The 21,956-nt window shown below is 37.2% G+C and overlaps 3 protein-coding genes across 4 annotated transcripts in view; all 3 read left to right on the plus strand.

Annotated features, from left to right (window-relative positions):
- Positions 1-2,786, plus strand: part of LOC122999343 (filamin-A-interacting protein 1) — a 48,193-nt gene extending 45,407 nt beyond the window's left edge. For both annotated transcript variants that reach the window (XM_044376189.1, XM_044376191.1), the window contains one exon: positions 2,409-2,786. In XM_044376189.1, coding sequence (XP_044232124.1) covers positions 2,409-2,417 — 9 coding nt within the window. In that variant the 3' untranslated portion in view covers positions 2,418-2,786. The remainder of the gene's footprint in view (positions 1-2,408) is intronic.
- Positions 2,787-4,904: 2,118 nt separating this feature from the next.
- Positions 4,905-13,178, plus strand: LOC122999345 (cell cycle control protein 50A-like). The gene is made up of 7 exons (XM_044376194.1): positions 4,905-5,351; positions 6,651-6,770; positions 6,861-6,968; positions 8,593-8,680; positions 8,826-8,969; positions 9,886-10,095; positions 11,204-13,178. The coding sequence occupies exons 1-7, from the start codon at positions 5,109-5,111 to the stop codon at positions 11,395-11,397; spliced, it is 1,107 nt and encodes a 368-aa protein (XP_044232129.1). The 5' UTR covers positions 4,905-5,108; the 3' UTR covers positions 11,398-13,178.
- A 772-nt stretch (positions 13,179-13,950) lies between these two features.
- LOC122999346 (cytochrome c oxidase subunit 7A2, mitochondrial) lies at positions 13,951-21,299 on the plus strand. Its single transcript, XM_044376195.1, has 4 exons — positions 13,951-14,066; positions 14,371-14,460; positions 19,050-19,134; positions 21,217-21,299. Exons 1-4 carry the CDS (start codon positions 14,049-14,051, stop codon positions 21,273-21,275), a joined length of 252 nt encoding a protein of 83 aa, XP_044232130.1. The 5' UTR covers positions 13,951-14,048; the 3' UTR covers positions 21,276-21,299.
- The last annotated feature ends 657 nt before the right edge of the window (positions 21,300-21,956 follow it).

The raw sequence follows: 21,956 nt of genomic DNA on the forward strand, positions 1-21,956 counted from the left end.
AAAGAGCATCAAGGTCCGGCCTGCAGCCGGTTGCAATCCAGTTCATCCCAAAGGTGTCGGATGGGGTTAAGGTCAGGACTTTGTGCAGGCCAGTCAAGTTCATCCACATCAAACTGGCAAAACATTTCTTTATGGAGCTGCTTTGTGCACAAATTGTTGGAGGAACACTACTGTCTGTAGTGTAAAACAGACCCAGATCAGAAGTACAGTAAATATGTGTCCACATTTGGCCAAATTGTGTATTGTAACCGTTTTAGGGTTTGAAATGAGGAGAGTAAATTCACATGTTACAGCAGCACAGAGTCAGACTGAAAGGTAAGAAAGCAAATAACAATTTGGGCAAAATAAATAAAAAATAAAGCAAAAAATTAAAGAAATTAGAGAGGTGACATTAAAATAGCTAAATACGGTATATATATATATATGTGTGTGTGTGTATATATGCCAATATTTGTGCAAAAAAAGTCCAATAGTGCAACTCGGGCAGCTGTGTGAACTACATATAGTATAAGTTAGTATATATATAAATAATAAATACAACATACATAATAATAATAATAATAATAATAATATGATAAAGTATATAATATTATATATATGTGTAGTATATGTACACACACACTGTAATAATAGAATACTATTATGTACATCAATCAAAGCAAATAATATGGCATGTAGCATATAATACAATAATGCTAATGCTAATAATAATAATAACATTTATAATGATGATGTGGGAAACAGAGTGAGCATTATTCTTGTTGATGAGTATTAACATCAAGAATGACTCAAGAAATGTCACATCTCATCACACATTAATCAATAAATATTTCCACAGTAGCAGCGTCTTAATGTTTTACTTACCGCAAACTGTTATTAAACACAAATCAATAAACCACAAGTATCTGCTGGAGCTATCAAGTTTTTTTTAAAGCAGAGCAGGGACCAAAACAAATGATCTGATCTAAATAAACTCTGCTGTCTTAACGAGCTTCTAATAGCCAAACAGCCAAGACAATGAGAATGTTGGAAACACTGCTGATGTAAATAAACCAGAGATACAAGAGCAGACCAGCAGTAGCAAAGTCTGGACGAAGCATCTAGAAAACATGAAGAGAGTGTAAAACAGTGTCTTTGTTTCAGCTGCAGCATGTTCATCATGTCCTGAGGCTGCTGCACACAGATTAAAGTGGATCAAAAGCTGTTCCTGGAAACAACATCAGAGTCTGAACAGGATTATTAAAATCACCCCTGAGACGGATCTTTTTAAGCTAATATGAAGCTTAAGCTGTTATCTTCAGATAAACTTTTAAATACATTTTTGTACAGAAGGAGGACTGTGGATTTTATCCCCCATCACTTACATTGTAAGTTCATTATGAAGGGATCTTCTAATGGTCAGTATGAACAGGAAGAATGAAGCAAGAAAATGTTCAGTGTTCATTTGGGCTCCTGACTAAGTTTTAAGACAAATTTGAAAAACCTCCTTGTGTCCTTTAAAGGTGCAGTTTGTAGAATTTAGTGGCATCTAGTGGAACAGACTTGCCAGAAATGGAATATAATATTCATAAGTATGTTTTATTTAGTGTATAATCACCTGAAAATAAGAATTGTTGTGTGCCGCCATGTTGCACCACCATGTTTCTACAGTAGCCCAGAATAGACAAACCATCATCATCCATCCTTTCGTCCACCGTAGGCTCTGCTACAGGCCTAAAAGTGGAGGGTGAGGTGTATTTAATTGGTTGCAATCTGCAGCCTCACCACTAGATGCCACTAAGTCCAACACACTGGTCCTTTAAAGGTGCAGATAACAGATGAGACGATGGGCTCCTCTCATTTCTCTTTTTTGTGCCTCCTCGTCTTCTCGTCTCCTCTCTCCTCCGTCCTCCTGCTCGTGACCCGGAAATCGATCTCAGTGCGCCGTGTTTAAGGATGTCTCAATTCCTAAAATGCATCTCGAAGGAGAGAGGAGTGAGGAGAGAGGAGGCTTGCCGGAGGAGCTATGAGCGAGGATGCACAGGTGTATCCTTTGTGGAAGTTTTGACGGCGGCACCCGTGCTGTGACGTATAAAAGAGGAATACAGCTGGAATACCATAAATAAAAAATAACAATGTATGACATCCGTACATTCTTGTCACATTATGCCACGTTATGATTTTAATTAAAAGTAAATATAGTTGTCATGAACACTGTTACGCTCATCTGACAGAGATCATAAAACGCCTGTTGCCATGAATCCTCTCTCCTCGTGTCTCTTCCTCGCCTCCTCCGCTCGCAACTCAGGTGGGAGGGACTAAGACGCGAGGAGAGGAGGCGAGGAAAGGAATCGAGGATGTACAAACTGAGGAATGAGAAGAGGGGTATCATGTGGACATCCTTCTGTTGTCATTTTTTTTTGCCACAGGTTTGCTGATGGACATCATCTCAATAAACAGCCGACGCTGAGCTGAGATCTCTGATGTCACGAGAAGAAATCTGAAGGTGTCTGATGGGAGACTTAAAGCTCCAGGACGAACAGCGAAGCACCTCATGGATGCTGAGATACCACACTGCCCGCCTCACAGCAATAATAATAATACAGTTCAGTGGGAAGTGAAAGAATCATGTCAGGATACATTTACTGTACGCTGCCTCCCTCTTCATGTCCAGTTTTAAATTGTTTCTCAAATTTTGAGACACATCTGATTCTTATGTGAAACAAAACAACCCACATACAGTATGTGCATGAACAAACTAAAAGGTGCCCACCAGACAGGCTTTAAAACTGCGTCTGATGTGGTTTTTCCACAAAAAAAGTTCAATTATTGCATCTAATTAGAAATTTGTAACCCTTACATACTGTTGAAGTTAAATTTGATCCATTTTTACAGTTGAGAGCAGTAAAAACACCCTAAACACCTTTTTTTTAGCCTGGAATTTTATGACTTTTCCATAAAGTGACCCAAATATATACAAATAAATACAAAAATGGAAATATTTCACATTTTTTCTTGATTTCTGTGCAGCTGATACACATTTTTGTACATAGAGGGTGTTCCGAGTTAAATTTGACCCCTATTTATTCAAAAAGTAAAACATCACCATTCAAAAAAAGTTGCATTATTCACATTCAATAAAATTAATTGAAATCATAATTATGTTCTCCTGTTTTAGGTAACATGAGGCCATAATATAGTGTGATTGTGAATATTTTCTCCTTAAACAAATATTGTAAATCCTGAAGAACAAACTCTCTCTGCTCTCTGAAAGCTTCGTTACTGATAAATCACCCATTTATTAATGATTGATTTGAACAGGTTTGTTGTTCTGAAATTTGGCATAAAGACTAATTATGAGTTGATACTGTGAAGGGTCAGAATATTAACTGTATGTAAGGGTTAAAATAACATCTAGTCCTTCTCCCTTGAAAAATCCAGTCTCCTACATCACTGAAAAGTCACGTACTGGACCTCGACAGCCAATCGTGGTCCAGTATGCGAGCTAGCTGTGATGTCATAAATCACGCTCGCAGGATTTAAGGTGAGAAACTTTCCTCCTTCAGCAGATGAATGTAGAAACAAACTGCACATACATCATTCAGCATAGAGAAGAGAACTGAAGGAACAAGAAGAAAAACATGTTTTTTTTGAGTGGAGGAGGGCTTTAAGATGCATAAGTTAAACCAAAAAGCACATCTGGATCGTCAGATAAACTGGATACAAGCAAGACAAAGATAAAACTTCACAGTGGAGGCTGAGCTGAGGGGTTCAGGGCAGAGGATGAGGTCTGTGGCACTTCTCCTTCTCTTTTAGGATCGTTAATATATGTATTTGTGGGGCATGAAAGTGTTAAAATTTGCGTTTGAGCTTGTTTAAATTTGAACAGAAAGTTAAAGCTGAATTTAGAAAATGTTTTTGAAAGTTGCTGAATTACATAAGTGAACTGAAAGTAGGAATGGTAAATGAGGGATGTGTCGGTTTAAAATGTTTTGATGGTAAAATAAACATAAGAGTACATGTATCTAATGATCCAAATTGTTAAGACACACGTACCTAAATATAAACATGTTATTTGAAGTTTTTCTGTTTTCTTTTCTTTCAGAAAAGCCCCCATGACAGAGAATGACTGTGGCTTTAAATACACATTGTTTTAGGTTCATGTGATGTCTGACAGCCAGTTAAAATAAGACTATTAACACTGGAAATAAAGACACAAATATCAGATTCAGAATCGGTTTCCTGTGATTTTTGTCTCAACTTTCTCTGTTAATTCCAGCTGATGTACAGCAGCCTATATGACGCCTGTATGACACCTTCAAGTGTTTCGTGTAAACTCTTAAATCCAAACTCATAAGAATGATAAGAATAAAGAGTACTTTATCAACCCAGAGGGAAATGTACGTGTCACAACAGCACACATCACACACAAATATAGAATAAAATAATATAGTTAAATAGTAAAATGTAAAAAGCTATTATACATTGTGCTGTAATTATATATGTAGTATATGATAAGAGTAATGAACTAGATAAAAAAAGGTATTATCCATTGTGCAATGATTATATACATAGTATATCATGATGTATGATAAAATAAAATAAGAGTAGAATTATTATTGTTATACGATGTGCAATACAAATGTTATTATAAACATGTAAAATACTTAATTTTGTTATTAGTCTAAGCATTCAAATTGGAAATAATAATCAAACAGACCAAGGAAAACTGAAAAGAGACAAAACAAAAGTTTAAAACAGATCGAAAACATATATACGGACTGGGTTACATGTTGTGACAAATATAAGTCATTTTTATTCCTAATTATCGGGAACATCCCATTCATTATCTTTGTTGGACCATTTTCTCCGCTTAAAAAAAAAAATCCGATGTTTTGGACAGCACTTGAAAGCAGCAGCAGCCACCACCACATCAGTGACGTCAGCGCGTCACGTTCACTGTCGTGTTTGTAAACTTCCTGGGGAAGCAGAAGCAGCTGGCATTTCTAGCCAAATGCAAGGCGATTGAATCGACACATAATTTAAAAAAAAAAAACAAATGACAACGTAAAGTGAATTAAATCTGTTGTCTGTACAAGTTAGTGACGGTGTTACCGCGAGCAGCAGCCATGATGGCATCTAGTTACAACGCTAAAGACGAGGACGGACACATCACCGTGACCGGGCCCGGGGGAGGCTCTCTGCGGGGCAAGAAGCCCGAGAACACGGCGTTTAAACAGCAGAGACTCCCCGCATGGCAGCCCATCCTCACGGCGGGCACCGTCCTGCCTGCCTTCTTCATCATCGGACTCATCTTCATCCCCATCGGCATCGGCCTGTTCGTAACGTCCAACAACATCAAGGAGTTTGAGGTAAAGATGTAAATCGAGACAGAATAGTGATTTGATGAGTCAGTGTAATGTGGGAAATACATCTATCTCTTTATACCAAATGCTGATGATTGGGATGCTGTCACATTAAAGTGTCATGTAATTGAAACACATGACTTCACACGTGATGTCACAGACTGAGGCGGGGCAAGCTTCCAACAGGAAGTGTTTGTGTCAAAGGTCAATGACAAAGGATTTTTTTCAGTAATTAAATGATAAGGATATTAATTTGTTATAAATGAAGCAATGTTGCTGATTGTTATCAGATTATGTTTATGACATATTCATGCCTCAAAATATGCAATAAAATGGTGAAAACATGTTTCATATTTTTTGATTTCTGTCCATTTTTCATTGTCCCACTTTAGAAAATGTGTTTAGAAATGTGGGACAGCTGGTTTTACTAATATGTTACAGTCACATATGTTGTTAAATTGGTGAAATATGCATTTAAGCTAATTAAATGTGCAATATCAATAGTTATTCAGGGGTCTTATTCTAGTAATGCTTAATTTGAATTTATGTTTAGGTGGGTTGCATGACTAATATTAATACATAAACTAATACATCACTATACTATCTGTAATAGGAAAAACAATGCAATGACTGAAATGACCAAACATGGACATGCACTTTGGCCTTGAATGTTACTGACCAGAGAAGTTTTAATTGTATGAATTAAGGTGATTGAACTGTCCCACATAAGGAAATGCACATAATGTGGGACGATTTGGCACAAGGAACACTTTTATATTTGCCGTTCCTTCCCTGTCAATATTTGCATTCTCTTTGCTGGTTAGAAAACACTGTATGGATGCAAATATAATGTTTTGGCTTCATATCAAAGTGTATTGCTGAAGTGCCACTTGCAGAAATTGTCCCACATTACTCTAATTCACTGACAGTTAACAATTAAATTAATGTTTAAAAGGAAGAGAAATTTGTAAACACACACAAAACATAATGAATTATTGCCATAGTAACGGCGTAACAGGCTTGGCCAATAATGTCTCATCTCATTACTTGTTATTGACAGAATTGTGCATATCCTGTATATTGCCATTTATTTCCTCCAGACCTCATTACAGATTAACTGGTCCATCACATTTCTAAAAAGCATCTTAACGTTTGTTAACTTTGGCTTTTTCCTCATCTAATATTTTAATATTTTATGGTTTGTACACTTGATGTCCTTGTCTGTCTTCTCTTCTCTCTTTTTTTCACTTTCTAACTACGGTTTTAAAAGTGCTATACAGATAAAGTTGGTTTGCTTGCCTACAGATCGACTACACAGGAGTCGACATGTCCAGTCCGTGTTTCAACTGCTCCCAGAACTTCAGCTGGAACAGCACGAAGCCTTGTACCTGCACAATACCCTTCTACCTGGACCAGCCATATGAAGTAAGTGATATGGTTTTAATACTTCCCACACATATTCACACAGCTGTTTTAATTGATTGATTTCTTTATGCTTTCCTTTTTAATCAACAGAGCAACGTCTTCATGTATTACGGCCTCTCCAACTTCTACCAAAATCACCGTCGCTACGTCAAGTCAAGAGATGACAGCCAGCTGAATGGAGACATGGAGTCTCTCAAGGTATACAAGTTTCTTCCACAAGGTGTCTCTATTACACATGACTGAGAGGACAGAGTGCCGTTATTTCACTGTAAAGCTGCAGGAGAACACACGAGCACAGCTGCAATAAACTGCACACAGAACCCAGACGGTCTGTTCATTCAAAGGGCGCTAAAGGCAGAAAATGGACAAAGGATTTCCTGTCAGCCAGTCCAGCTCTCTCTGGAGGAAACACTCACTGCTGCAAAACGAGTGTTTAATGAAACCTCTTTTGCTGCAGGAGATTCACTGGTGCCAAACAGCAAACAAAACAACATCCAGCAGAATTAAAGGGTTGTTTCGCTTCAGTGTTATGTCTGAAATTAGGATTAATTACTTTGGAAGAAGAAACTCGAACTCACAAACAGTGAGAAACAAAAGTGGAATGACATATAGTCTAGAGCTGCAGTTAACGAATATTTTCATTATTGATTCATCTGCTGATTATTAGTTGTTTGGTGCATAAAATTTCTGAAAATGGTGGAAAATGTTGATCAGTGTTTCCCCAAAGCCCAAGATGACGTCCTCAAATGTCTTGTTTTGTCCACAACCCAAAAATATTCAGTTTACTGTCACGGAGGAGTGAAGAAACCAGAAAATATTCACATTTAAGAAGCTGGAACCAGAGAATTTGGAAATGTTCTTCTTAAGAAATGACTCAAAATGATTAATCGATAATCAAAATAGTTGGCAACTAATCATTTAATCAGACTCATTGTTGCAGCTCTATTATGGTCACTGTTCGGATGGATGCTGGTTCATCACGTTGTGGTGTTTCGTGTGGGTGTAAGTGATGAAATATTGACCAGGAAGAATATTTATGCTTGTTTTCATTTATACCCTCTTTTATCTGGGAAGTAAAAGACAGAGAGAAACAAGACAAAAGAGGTCAAAACTCCAGCAACACTTGTAGTACATAAAACAACTTTATTGTTAGATCGACGTGTTTCAGCTTATGGCCTTCATCTGAGTCATGATGATGATGATGATGATGATGATGATGATGATGATGATGATGATGATGATGTTTTTTCCCTGCTCTGTGTAGCAGGTGAAGTTGTGCCAGAAACCTTTTATAGAAAGAAACAGACAGAAAGTTCTTTAAAAGGCACTCCATCATTTTATGTCAAAACATCTTTTAACAGGATCCAGGAAACACCAATCACGTAATGGGTCCAGAATTTGATGCATCATGTTTTTATTTCCAAATGCATCCACCTCTATCACTTTAAGCTGCACTGACAGTCTTTAGAAGCGCATCAAACCACCTTAACAGCACATCCTCTAATCTCTCAGCTGTCAGAAGCTGTCAATACGCAGGGAGGCTCGAACGATTCCTCCATCTGGTCTTAAACCAGACGTAACCACAGACCAAAGAGAAACAGCTTAAGTTAGAAGAAGGATTGTGTTCATCGTCTATAGGAAAGTACCCATCTCATTTGTAAATACTAACAGAATTCTTTCCTACAAGATCAGGTTTCAGATTGATTTATTTTGTCTTTGGTAGCAGTTAAAGGGCCTCTAGTCTGTGTTGAGCTGTGTTCAAGTGTTACTGACATGTGGTGCCATTAATCTTTGTTCTCCTTCTTATCCTCATCATTCATAGACACCCAGCAAGGAGTGTGAGCCATATGCTTATCATGAAAACAAGCCAATCGCACCGTGCGGAGCCATCGCCAACAGCATGTTCAACGGTGAGCCTATTTCCTTCCCTGTGAGACTTATTTCTCCAAACTGTATCCGAATATTTGTTTTTTAAGTATATATTCCTTCGTGTGACCAGGTTTTCGTGTCTGTAATGGATTCAAAACAGAATAAGCAATAAACATTATCTTGCAGACACGTTGGAGCTGTTTTACAACGACCCAAACGGCACAAAGGTCCAGATTCCTCTGACGACTACCGGTATCGCCTGGTGGACGGACAAGCATGTGAAGTTCAGGAACCCTGGAAACAGCCCAAACCTCACAGCTGTTTTCCAAGGTACCGTCAGGATATTTATTTTGTGTGCGAGGCCTGAGTATGTACGTCTCACCCCTCTCTCTGACAGCAGAGTTATGCTCCGAGTGTGGCCCATTCAGATTCATACTGAGGCCTGTACATGCTTTGATCTCTGTGATCTCTTCACTAAAGTGGGATATTAGCTGAACAGTGTTGTGCTACACCAGTATATTAAAGGTAAAGAAGTGATTTCCCTGAATGAGCTTCAGGATGACTGTCTGTAAAATGTCGTTAACCCATCTATAAGAATGTCACTAGTCAGGGTTTAATGTTGTTTTGGACACTGTCGTCTCACATGACAATAATTTGAAAACAACATGGAATTTTCTGTTGACTTTTGCATTTTTAAAAGTGTTTTTTGCCCAAATTGAAATGCCAAAACAGGTAAAAATAATGAAATATCTTCTGTTGAGCATGAGTCAGCAGCTTGACATCAGTCCTTCTGGGTGTTTTTTTTTTTGCTGTGTTAAAGGATTTATTGTTTCTTCATCATGAAAGTGGAAATTTCAAATTCATCCCATTTGGGGAGTGCTTTGAAAAGATCTCTAGTGGAAAAAACAAAGGATCAGGTTGGTTGGAGACCAAAACTGAGAGTTTGTATGTTTTTAAAACATTTTCCACATTAGTGTGGAGAACTTTAACACTGACCAGAAGTAAACTCTGGAGGTATTACCAAGAAAATCTTCTTTCAAAGTGAAAATGGTTGACTTGAAACATATTGAACCTTGTGTTTTAGGGTGTTAGCTGCCAAAATCCTGTCATCTGCAACTTCCTGATTTGTTACAGGGAAAACTGGACTTCTGAGAGTTTGAGTGGGCAGTGAACGTCAGATAGGAGACGTTTTAGTACACAAATACACATTCAGAATTCAATCACTGAACAATAATCATTCATTCAGGTACGACGAAGCCGGTGAACTGGCGCAAGCCTGTGTACGAGCTAAGCAGCGACCCAAACAACACCGGCTTCATCAACGAGGATTTCATCGTCTGGATGCGAACCGCCGCCCTGCCGACCTTCCGCAAACTCTACCGCATCATCAGTAAGAACAACAACAACATGGTTCCAACTCTCGCCCGCGGAAACTACACTCTGGAGGTCGTCTACAGTATCCTTTACATGAAACTCACAACAGGATGCCACACTGCATCAAACCGATTAAAAGATCCAGGAGAGGTCGAGTTTGTAGAGAGAATTAAAAGTTAAACTTTTGGGAGCTAAAGAACAAACCCAGATGCGTATTAATCAATCAGTCAATCAAACACATTTTATGCAGGTTAGTGCAATTCAAAGTGCTTTACAGATGACTGACAAGCTGATAATAAGACAGAACAAATATGAACAGTAAAACAGTTTGAGGCTAATGCACATAAGAAATTATAGAATTAAATAAAACAATAAAAATAATGAAAATGTCATAATAAAATCAACAAAACATAGAAAAAACTAAATTGTGAAACAGATAAAAGACAATAACAAGGAAAATAGATTTGAGGGAGTAAAACATTTTAAAACACGAATTAATAAAATAAATGATTACATAAGATAAATAATAGCCATGAAACATTAGAATGAAGACTCAGGGTAAAGAGGTTTTAAGACCCTGGTCAGGGAGAATATTTATGTGTTTTCATTTATACCCTCTTTTATTTGGGAAGTAAAAGACAGAAAGTTCTTAAAAAGGCACTCCTTCATTTTTATGTCAGGCATGTCAGATAAATTGGTTGCTGCAAGACCATTAAGTGCTTTAGAAACTAGTAAACGAACTTCAAAATCAATATGATTTATTCTGCAACTTAAGAGGCAAGCTGTCAGTCCTTTTGATTTCTTAGAGGCAGAGAAATACTTGCCAATATTGATGTTTCCTTGTTGATTCATACAGAAAGTTTGTCCTTTTAAGGCAACATCAACAGCCGATCAAAAAGCAGCTTTTTTATAACCAGTATCCCAGTCATTGCTCCATATTAGTCACAGAAAAGTACATGATCTAGTGCCTTTGTCAAAATAGTTTTCATGCAGTTGCAGACTTTTTACGTCTTGAAAAGTATCGGAAATTTAGTTAAATTAAAATTTAGTTCCAGATCCTGAAAAGTTTGGAAATAAGACAAAAACTCTAGTAGACACACTGTCTTTAGTTCAGTTTGTGGATCCCTGAGGTCAGTTTGATGTGTAAACAAACCTGTTTACTGTTTCCATCTTTAACCAGTTGAACCCAGATTATCCTGTTCGCAGCTTTGAGGGCAGGAAGCGGATGATCCTGAGCACCATCTCCTGGATGGGGGGCAAGAACCCGTTCCTGGGCATCGCTTACATCACAGTGGGCTCTGTCTGCTTCTTCCTGGGCGTCGTCCTGCTGATCATTCACCACAAATACGGCAACCGCAACAACAGCGCCGACATCTCTAACTGAGACACCGGCTGTAGTGTAGTTCACCTGCACTGTGGCAAACAGTGATCCTGTGACACATCAGACATGTAAACTTTCATCTGGCTTTTCATCTGGAGTTGTAGATGAATTTAAAAATAATATCCACATGAACTTCCTCAGCAGTCAAACATTAGTTTTCTGGTTTAAAATCTCTTGGTGATGGCTGATTATTTGCCAAAGTGAATGAAAAAGTAGTCAAAAATCAGCAGCCACTGTCAATGTCTTATCACTTTCTGTAGATTTTTAATCCTGGTAACATTAGAAACCACATAGCTGGGTATCAGACTGATGTGTCACATGATCAACTGCCTTAAGAGTCAAATATGAACTCAAGAGAGTTCCTGTTCAGGCCTGGAAAGACTTGAAAAAGAATAAAAGACGTTTCAGGTCTGTAAAAGTTTGGGAATCAAAAAAAAAGTTAAATTTTGGGATTTAAACAACCTGAAATGGATTTTTCGTCCCACAAATACACAAAAATAATACTTGGTGGCTGATTCTGGTAGCTTTTAAGATGTAGTCATCTCAAATTTGACCGATTTTAGGTCACAAACCAAAATTAATAAAGTCAGGAATCAGGAATTTGAACTCATGCCCTTAGTACTTCTAAAATCATGGCTATAGCTGTGGCTGGGACGAATATAGTCAATAATATGTGACCAGTTTTTAAAATTTCATACTGAGAAAACTGCAAATATTAGATCAATTATAATTACTATATTGGGGATAGAACAGGTGTTCCACAGGGCTCCATACTTGGCCCACTTCTATTCTCAGTGTAAATGCTCCCACTTGGCCAAATGATACAACAATGTGAATTTTTAAAGCTTTGCAGACGACACACCTGATCACCCGAACAGTCAACATGATCATTATTGGAGTTGATTAGAAGAAAGACAGGTTCTATCTGAAGCAAAAAGCTTGATAATTTTTCCAGAGTCTTAACCAAAACAAGTAAACGAGAGCCTGGTGAACTTTCCAGACCTGTGTAGGATCTCTGATGTGTTTGTGCAGTTAAGGTGAATACTACTTCTACTACTACTAAGTCTTGAGTTGCATGCTGGGTATCAGAGTTGTAAGTGTGATCACTGAGCTGCTCGAGTGGCTCATCTTTGTGCCTCGTTTCGTCTGTAACGTCAACACGCTTTCAAACTAATATCATGCTTTTACTGAGTCATAGCACTGAAAAAACGTGCCAGATCCACGTGAGGAGGAACATTAAAACTGACAGTTTGGAAGCTGTACAAATGACATGTTTATTTTTTTTTGTATTTATTTGACTGTTTTAAGAAATGTTTGCATTGTTAAGCCAGTATTTGCACGCCAGACCTCAGGGGTTGCAGAAAAATGTACTTTTCAGTGGTGTCGCAGCTTCATTCATTGTTGTTTACGTGCAATAATAATATTAACGGATTATCAATACAGCATGACTGATCAGTAGTACATTAAGATTCAATACAAGTGATTAAATGTTTATATGTTTGCCACTCAACATTTACACTACAGAGTGAATCTAACAAGTAGTTTAACACTCACATCCTGCCATTTTCAGCTGTTTAGAAGCTGAGAAACTAACAAGCTTGTAAAACGGACACTGCATGTTGAAATGTACTGAGTAAAAATGTGTTGTTGTTTTTTTTTCTTCGTACATTTCATCAAGATAAATTGTAATAAAGAGATGCACTTGATTTGACTTTTGTTTTTGATACTCCATCTGTAATTGTATTGTTGCTTTAAAAGAATAAATTTGTCTTTTAAAAATTAAAGCAGGTTTCTCACTTCATATTCCTTTACTGAAGTGGTAAATGTGTGATTTCATCCAAATTGTGTTTCTTGTTTATCTTTTTATCTTATTCATAAGAAAAGATGGATGATGAGTATTGATCATCAGGATCATCATCTTTAACAATACTTTGTATTTTAAAAGCTTGTTATATTATCCATTGGAATATCATCCTTCATCTGAAAAGTAACTAAAGCTGTCAAATAAAAAGTAATTTTAAAAATTATGCTTAAGCACAGCACTTAGGTAAATGTACTTTATTACATCCTACCACTGAGTAAAAGTACGTAAGTATTGGAAGCAAAATGTGCCTAAAGAATAGAGAATAAAAGTACTCATGCGAAATGGCCACATTTGGAGTGATACATTTATAGCATATACTTCTTGGATATTAATACTGATCCATTGACATTATATACATATAATTAGTTCAATTTAACAACTTATACTGTTTAATAGTCTAATCTATAAGTTAAGGCTGTCAAATAAATGTAGTTGAGTAGAAAGTACAATATTTCCCTCTGAAATATAGTGGAGTGGGAGTATAAAGTAGCATCAGATGGAAATACTCAAATAAAGTACAAGTACCTCAGAATTGTACTTAAATACAGTGAATGTACTTTCCAACAGTGGGAGGATATAGGATGGATACAGGAGACTTATTACTGTATTTTTGGCTGAAATGCCTTCTGTAAAAAGCCCTGAGTCAGAGTTGTGTCTCTGTAAAATCTGCAGGGGGCAGCAGAGCGCAGGATGAATCTGCAGTTAATCCCCGTCACGAAGAAGAATACGTCAAAAACGGAAGTGCAGTTTTCCGGTGTCCTTGTGTGACAGAGGCAGACCAACAGTGAAGATGAACAGACACATATTTGTAAGTAAACGTGCTTTTTTCAACTTTATTACGTTAGATTCTGCCCTGTGGGATCGTAACTTAACTTATGTATCAGATTCTGTTTTGTAAATCAGCGATGGAAACGTAATTCAGGCTACATTTAGCCACTTAGCTCGGGGTCAAAGTCAGGTAACGTTCGCACGTCGCCGGAAGAACTGACTTTAGCTTCCTCGCTAGCTTATTAAGCATTTTCTCGCTTCCATTCGGTTTATCTTTTAAATCTTTTTTAAATACGACTGGTAAAATGTGTTCACCATGCTCTCCGTGTCCTTGCTCTTCGCAGGCGTTGCAGCAGGTGGCGCGGCGGTGCATCTCCAGCTCTGCCCGCCGCCCGGTGGAAAACAACGTCCCCCAGAAGCAGAAGCTGTTTCAGGTAAAAACACACGAAAAACTGCTCCAGTGCACATTAATCAGTGGTGGAAAGTAACTAAGTACATGTACTCAAGTACTGTCCTTTACTTAAATATTTCCATTTGATGCTACTTTATGCTGCCACTCCACGTCATCAAAATACGACACAGTATTAAAAATGAAACCAGTGGTTTCCAGCCTTTTTGGCTTTTGTCGTCTTACAAAAACCAGTGTGTAGTCGGGGTCACTTTTCAGATGTCTATGAGCTCCACCAAATATTGTTTTTTCCCTCTAAACTTCTCACATGCTTTCATTTTAATAAATGTTCAAATGATCCAATATTTCAGCAAAAAGATTAGAGAAAAAGTCCGAAAACTGAAAACAGATTTATGTATCAGAACTTTGTTTTTTCTTCTTTCCTCTCCCATTAATCATCTCACGACCCCGTAGATTTATCTGCTGACCCTTTGGAGGGGCCCGACCCCTTGGTTTAACTACATCAAGCTCATAATACTTATGTTCTTTTACTGTAGTAGGATTTTTTCATGCACAACTTTCACTTGTAATAGAGTATTTAACATTGCTTTATTGGTACTTTTACTTCAGTAAAGGATCTGAATAATTCTTCCACTGCTGATTACGACCTGCAGAGTTGTTGTTGAATTGTAAGCATGTGATTCAAAACCTGTAAAATGTTGTGAATATTACACTCAGTTTAAGAGAATAATAATGAATGACAGTTTCATTATCATAAGAGTGTGTCAGTGGTTCAGTATTGAGTTAAGAATAGCAAAACTCTTCCCGTATGTGACCAAAGTCTACTGGGACTGTTTGCATTCAGTAGAGCACTTGGCCTCATTTGTGACCTCAGCATTTCTTTACATTAGTCTGGAGCTCGGTGATAATACAATATTATCATTTATTAACTTACAGCACAATCATACCATCATGATAGGAACTTATTCTGTCATCATTCATTCATTCATCCTTTTTAATTTCTGCTGTCCAAATGAATAGACAGAATTAGTTATTGTGGTGTTTTTTTTTAACACATGAGGGGTTTAGTCTCATATGTGTTTCTCTAAATGTGTTTATATATCAAAATCAGAAAATATTCTTCATAATGACTGCTAGAGCTGCAACGATATGATTAGTAAATCGTCAGACAATTTATCAACAAATATTTTGATAATCGATCAATCATTTTAGTCGTTTTATTTTTAAGCAAAAATACCAAAAATTTGTTGGTTGCAGCTTCTCAAATGTGATGATTTGAGGCTTTTCTGAGTCCTATATGACAGTAAACTGAATGTCTTTGAACTTCTGAAGACGACACCATGATCTCTAAGAAATTATACCAGTTTTTCAACATTTTTCATTATTTTCTGATATTTTATAGACAAAACAATGAATGAGAAATTAACGGCAGATGAATCAATAATGAAAATAATGGTTAGTTGCAGTTCATTTCAACCACACAGTGTTTGCTGTGTAAACATGGAGGAACAATCTCAACATTATTTATTCAGTTTCTGCAACAAACTTAAAGTACGTCCACCAAAGAACAGGCGTAGAGGTCAGCAGCACAGTCTGAGGAACATTTAGGCTTCAGATTTCATCTCCTGGATCCGTCCTATATCTTAAGTTTGGATCTATCGTCCTGTTTATTGTTACCTATTAAGTTTATACAGTTAGTCGAACCCAGCAGGACGCTGGACGCTGTTCTATGCATCTCAAAGAAAACTCAGACTATACACCCCCCCCCCCCAGATACACCTGGCAGAGATCTGCACTCTTCTAGTTCTCCATTAAATCCCTTTTTTAAAGACAGACATCTGTGAGATCTCATATATCTTTTTAAACAATGCAACCTGCTGCTGGATAAATATTTAGGTTTTTATGACCCTTAAGGTTTGCATAGAGAACACTATGAGTCACAAAGTGCTGAAGTCACAAATAAGGCTTTCAGAGTGCCGTTAACTCAAACACATGTGAACACAAGGGATTATGACCAAACAGTAAAAGCAGATGACTCACTTGTTAACGTTTAATGAAACTGTACTTCTCCACGCAGCCATCGATTCAGCAAATCATTTTTTTTTAAGGCCACATTTTTTTGGAGGATCGAACTTCAGAAATGGACTTAATCTCATGAAAGGAGGAGTGATGAGAAATGTTGCTGCTTTATAGATCCTGAAAATCCAAAAAACAACACATTTTGACAGGCTAAAAGCAGTGACGTTTCACGACTTTTCCTTTCGCTGAGACCAATTTAAAAAGATCAAAACCCTCCAAAAAATGTGAGTCAGAAAACATCACACTGCCTGTAAAATAAAAACCCACCCTAGAAAAGTTTCATATGTTTGACTGTTGGAGTGTTTTTGCTTGTTCATGCAGCAGTTTTCCAGTTTTTTTTTTTTTTTTTCCAGACTTCATACAATAAAACCAGCAGCAGCTGTGTCTCCACAAGCTGCTGTGTCCTCCTTTTTATTTCTCATATGACATATCTCTCATGCTGAACGGTGCATGTTTTCATCTCTTTAGCAGTGCTTCTTCACATGAAGACATGAAACCTCATTTTAGCTCCAAAGATAAGTAGCCAAAAAACAAGTGAAGTACTAACAGGTACTGCATGTTATACTGTGTGTTTTGACCTGGAGTGACTTAGTGCCTTAAATGCTCATTTAGCTTCATTAAACATATTTCATTTGTTTGGAAATTTGTGAGCAATTCAGTTTTAATGCTTCTCTAAAAAAAAAAAAATTTACCGCTTTCACAGTTTTCATCAGCCGAACGTCACCGCCGGTGTCTCAATGATAAACTTGTGGATGTTTTAACTGCCAAAGTGTATTTTTTTTTTTTTTTTTTTTTTTTTTTTTAGACTAAACAAACTAGTATTTATGGCTGGTTTGTTCTCCTGCGCTGTTAGTGACCGCTGAAATATGCTTTTAATAATGTCAACAGCAGCGAGTGAATCCAGCACAGACTTCTGGGAGGATTTGCATGTTGTTCAGCTTCGCCTGAGGGTGGCGAAAGAACAGGCAGGAAAACCCGGACGAGCTCTGAATCACCCTAAAAATCTTAAACGATGATATTTCTACTGTCAAAAGTTTAAAAAAAAAAAAAGTTTACAAAAAGTCAGTGTCGTCCTTTTTTAAGAGAATACTGAGTGTTATTTCAGTGTCATGATGGCGGATTGTTGGCTTCAATATACTGATGTAAATAAATCTCAGACTTGCACGCCACAAGATTTCAGGTCATCAAATGTTTTGTTTATAAAATGTCAGAAAATAATGAAAATACAACAATCAACACACCCAAAGTCTAAAGATGTTCAGTTTATTGTCATCATGTGTTTGACATCAGATCTTCACATTTTTAGAAGCTGCAACCAGCAAATGTTTTGATTTTGGCTTTAAAAAATGACTAAAATGATGATTTGATTATTAAAATAGTTGCATATTTTTTTCTGGCAGCTCTGACTGCTGATCAAGATAAAGGCAACATATCAATTCGTACATAAAATGAGCCTCAGAAACCAGATGTTTTTTCCAATAATCTCAGGTTGAACAGTGTTGCTATTTGTTGCTTTGGTTACTTTCATGCAGTTCTCTTCTCCATAAAGCTCTGCTCTGTCGATGCAAAGTTAAAAGAGAAGTCTGATCTGTGTTTTTCTTTATGTCAACAAATCTCATGAAAGACCAACATGTGTGTGTGTCTCTGAGCTCCGAGCCCATTGCTTCCTCCTGAAGATGTAAATCTGTTTAAAAACAGCTCACAAGTATGTAAATTCATTTTAAGAAAAGTCAGTTTCCTAAAACAGCTGTTGCTGGCAGATGTCACTCAAACAGGAGGAAATTTGTTAGGGACTATTTCCAGCAGCGGATGAATTTGGTGCTCTAGAGAGTATTCTGGCAGCAGGACTGTGTGTGTGTGTGTGTGTGTGTGTTTGTAACAGTTTTTGGACAACAGTGGAGCTCTGCAGGACAGAGGAGTAAGATATATCACACAGCACTTGTTAGTAGATCAATTCATTGTTGGTTTTGGTCTTTTTATGAGATTTACTGACAATAAGAAAAATATTGAATATCACCAGACTTGTCTTTTAAAGCAAAGTAGTATCGCCAATAGATGCAAATGTTTTTTTTTGGAATGATTTGAATGCTGCATTTCTGACCTAACTGCACTGTTGCAGCTTTACAGCAATGTTTACAGATGTTGTGACTTTAAATATTTGTTTTCCTGCAGACAAAGGCTTCAACAAATAGCAGAAAGTCTACAGTTGACAAGTTTAATAGACCCTCCAAAGTAGCTTCATCTGAATCTAAAATCTAAAAGTATAAAAATCCTGACGACAAAGCAGAGACAGCACATAAAGAGCTCAATCATTCTTTTCTTTCTGTGCTGCATCGAACAGATGTTTAAAATGATTCACCAGGATTTCCTCACCGATGTTCCAGAGTTTAAATCAGTTACGGTCAAGTTTCATCCTGTAACAATGTCAAACCGGATATTGAACGTCTAGGAAAAAAAAATCCTTGAAATTTGATGTTGAGGGATGTTTGACATGCGGGATGTGACGTAAAAAACATCTGCTGTGCTGTTTTGCAGGAGGACAACGGCATCCCCGTTCATTTAAAAGGAGGCACCGCGGACGCTCTGCTGTACAGAACAACGATGGCCCTCACCGTCCTGGGTGAGAAAACCTTCCTCTCTCCTGTCTGGAAACGTGTTTCTACTGTACAGGAGATGCAGAATATCCAACACGTGTTTTTCTGCCTCATCCTGCACTTTCATGTATTAACTGTAGATTGTGTTCACAGTGATTTTTAGTGCAAATCTGTGTAGTTTAGTACGATTTGAATGGGACTCAACCACGCAGAGATTCTTTTATGAATTCTGGAGCGGTTCGTTAGTGGCGGGAACGTGATCCGACCTCCATCTGACCGACTACAAGGGTGCGAGTTTGACTAAAAGGTTGAGAGAAATCAACAGTTGTTAGCAGTTGGCTGGACCAGCAAGGAACTTTGTCGCCTCGTTGAGCTTCTTCAGGAACTTCTTCCTGTGTTTTACGTTCTCGTTTCCACCAAACACATCTGACCAATGAGAGGAGAGAACGTGCTCACCTGGCTGTTAGCGACGTGTTGCGGAGAATACTCAGATGGGCCGATAGCTCTTCAGATTACTCACTACTCAACACAAAACTCAGTTCAATGTGAACAGGTTTACTGTGCGTATAAAAAGATGCAGAGCAAACCGAGGCCTGTTTGTCCCGGGACAAAAGAAAAAAGCAAAATCATTAAACCTCATTATATACTTTTCATAACTCCTCCTATTGTGGGGCTTAGTTTCTAGTCTCCACCTCATTTTTAATTAAATTCAACCATCTGGTTATTATTTCTGAGATTCATAAGTGACCTTGACGCTTTGGTGATAATACAAGTGTGACTTATCTTAGAAATTACTGTCTCATCATCTTCCACCTTTTTCTCACGCTAAAAATGGACGACAATCATTTCACACAGAAAACCAAATTGCTATATCACATATTAGCTTTCTTGCTAACTCCCATGGGAAGTGTCTCTTATTGGCATAATGCTATGTTTGCACTCTCACTGGCACATTCGTTAGATCATTAATTTTTTCACCACAGATGCTTTTTTTGGTTCACTTGAATTTTTTTTTAATGTGAAAAGAAAACACAAGTTTAACGGCTCATCTTGACTCAGATCAGAGCAAACTGAGGCTGCAACTAATGATTATTTTGCCAGTTATATTCTTGATTTAATTGATTGATCATTTTATCTATAATATGTCAGAAATTAGTGAAAATTGACCAAAGTCAAAGATGACGTCTTGTCTGACAAACAGTCCAAAACTTGAAGATATTCAGTTTGTTGTGATTTTAATGTTTTCTTTTCATACATTTTAGAAGCTGAAACCAGCAATTTTTCGGCATTTTTGCTTTAAAAAAAGATGACTAAAATGATTAAAATCGATCAATTAATCAGCGAATTGTTGCAGCCGTGCAGCAAACCAGCTACAGGTTTTGAAAACACCCTGAATGTGTTGCACATCGACTGGCAGCCAATCCGCAGATCCGATAACTATCGTAATAAATAAACGTGAACGGCTGCTGACAGTATAAAATAATAAGCACATAAAACTCGAATTTGTGCAAATTTGTGTTGTTCAAATTCATTTCCAGCATTTTTTTTCCTCCCAAACATACTAAACTACAGAGGATATTGAGTTCACCAAAAGAAAAAAAAAAACTGGAAATGTATTTTTCACAATTACGAGATCCTGATCTCATCTCTAGTATTTATTTCCTTTGGCGATCACTTGTGAACCTCAGAACGAAACTCAACTGGACAAAACATTTCTCATTTTCTTCTTAAATCTGCTCCAAATATCCTTCTTTGTGGAGGTCTGGAAAAGTATGGAAAGTAATTTTTGAAGGTTTTGGGAAGATTATTGTTTTATTGATTATTTTCATTAGAGATCTTCACAGATTTATTTTGTCACCTGGAGGTATTCGCTTAATACGGAGTCAAAGAACTCAACAAAGATGATATTTCTTTATCTTTTTAGATGAATAAAATATCTTTCAGGGCTTCTGGAGCTCCAGACGTGTGTGTGATATGAAACAAATGCTGGAAACACTCCCATAAACGTCTAATAAAACACTTTTGATTCATATCGTGTTTGTTATTTTTTGATGAAACGACAGCTGTTTCAATCATGTTCTCCTAACTTTGTATGTTTTTTCTTGCAGGAGCTGGATACGTTGTGTACGAACTGGTGAAGGCAGCTTTCCCTCAGAAGAAAGATTGAAATCCAGCTGTTTACTTCCATGTTTAAAAAAAACCGGCCAGGTGCTCTTTATTGTAAAATAAATGATAAATACTCCTGTCATAGTGGGATATAGTTTCGTGTTCATGGGATCAATATTTATTTCTTGTACTCTCTGTCTCTCCGACGACCTGAGGATCAATAAAATAAACCTCTCATGACCAAAACCTGCTGTTGTTGTTTTCTTCTGAGCTGTGTTTTAAATAAAGTTTAGAAAAAGTATTGTACTTCATTCATGGTTCTGATGATGTCACTCATAATTAAAAGTCCTGCTTCTTTCACATGAACGCGCTCAGAGCTGGAAAACCCAGAGTTACCAGTTATTTACTGGGGTTTTTCAAACATTTGCATATTATTCCAGTGCCCACATCCCAACCACTGGAGGGGCTGGCCAACACACAACAACACACACTCACAAGCTTTTAAAACACAATAATAGCTTTATTTGTAAGAACTTGACAGGATCAAAAAAATAAGAAAACATAAACTAAAGCAATAAAATTGGTACATTGCATCAGTGCAGAGATAAAATATACTTAAAATAGCAAAGGGAAGGAAGAGAGGATAATAAAACAATAGAATACATTAAAAGACTTAGTTAAAAGACTAATTGAACAAATATGTTTTAAGATTCTTAGAAGTGTATCTGCCGTCTTGGGACTG

The sequence above is a fragment of the Thunnus albacares genome, chromosome 16 (genome assembly GCF_914725855.1).
Source record: "Thunnus albacares chromosome 16, fThuAlb1.1, whole genome shotgun sequence".
NCBI lineage: Eukaryota > Metazoa > Chordata > Actinopteri > Scombriformes > Scombridae > Thunnus > Thunnus albacares.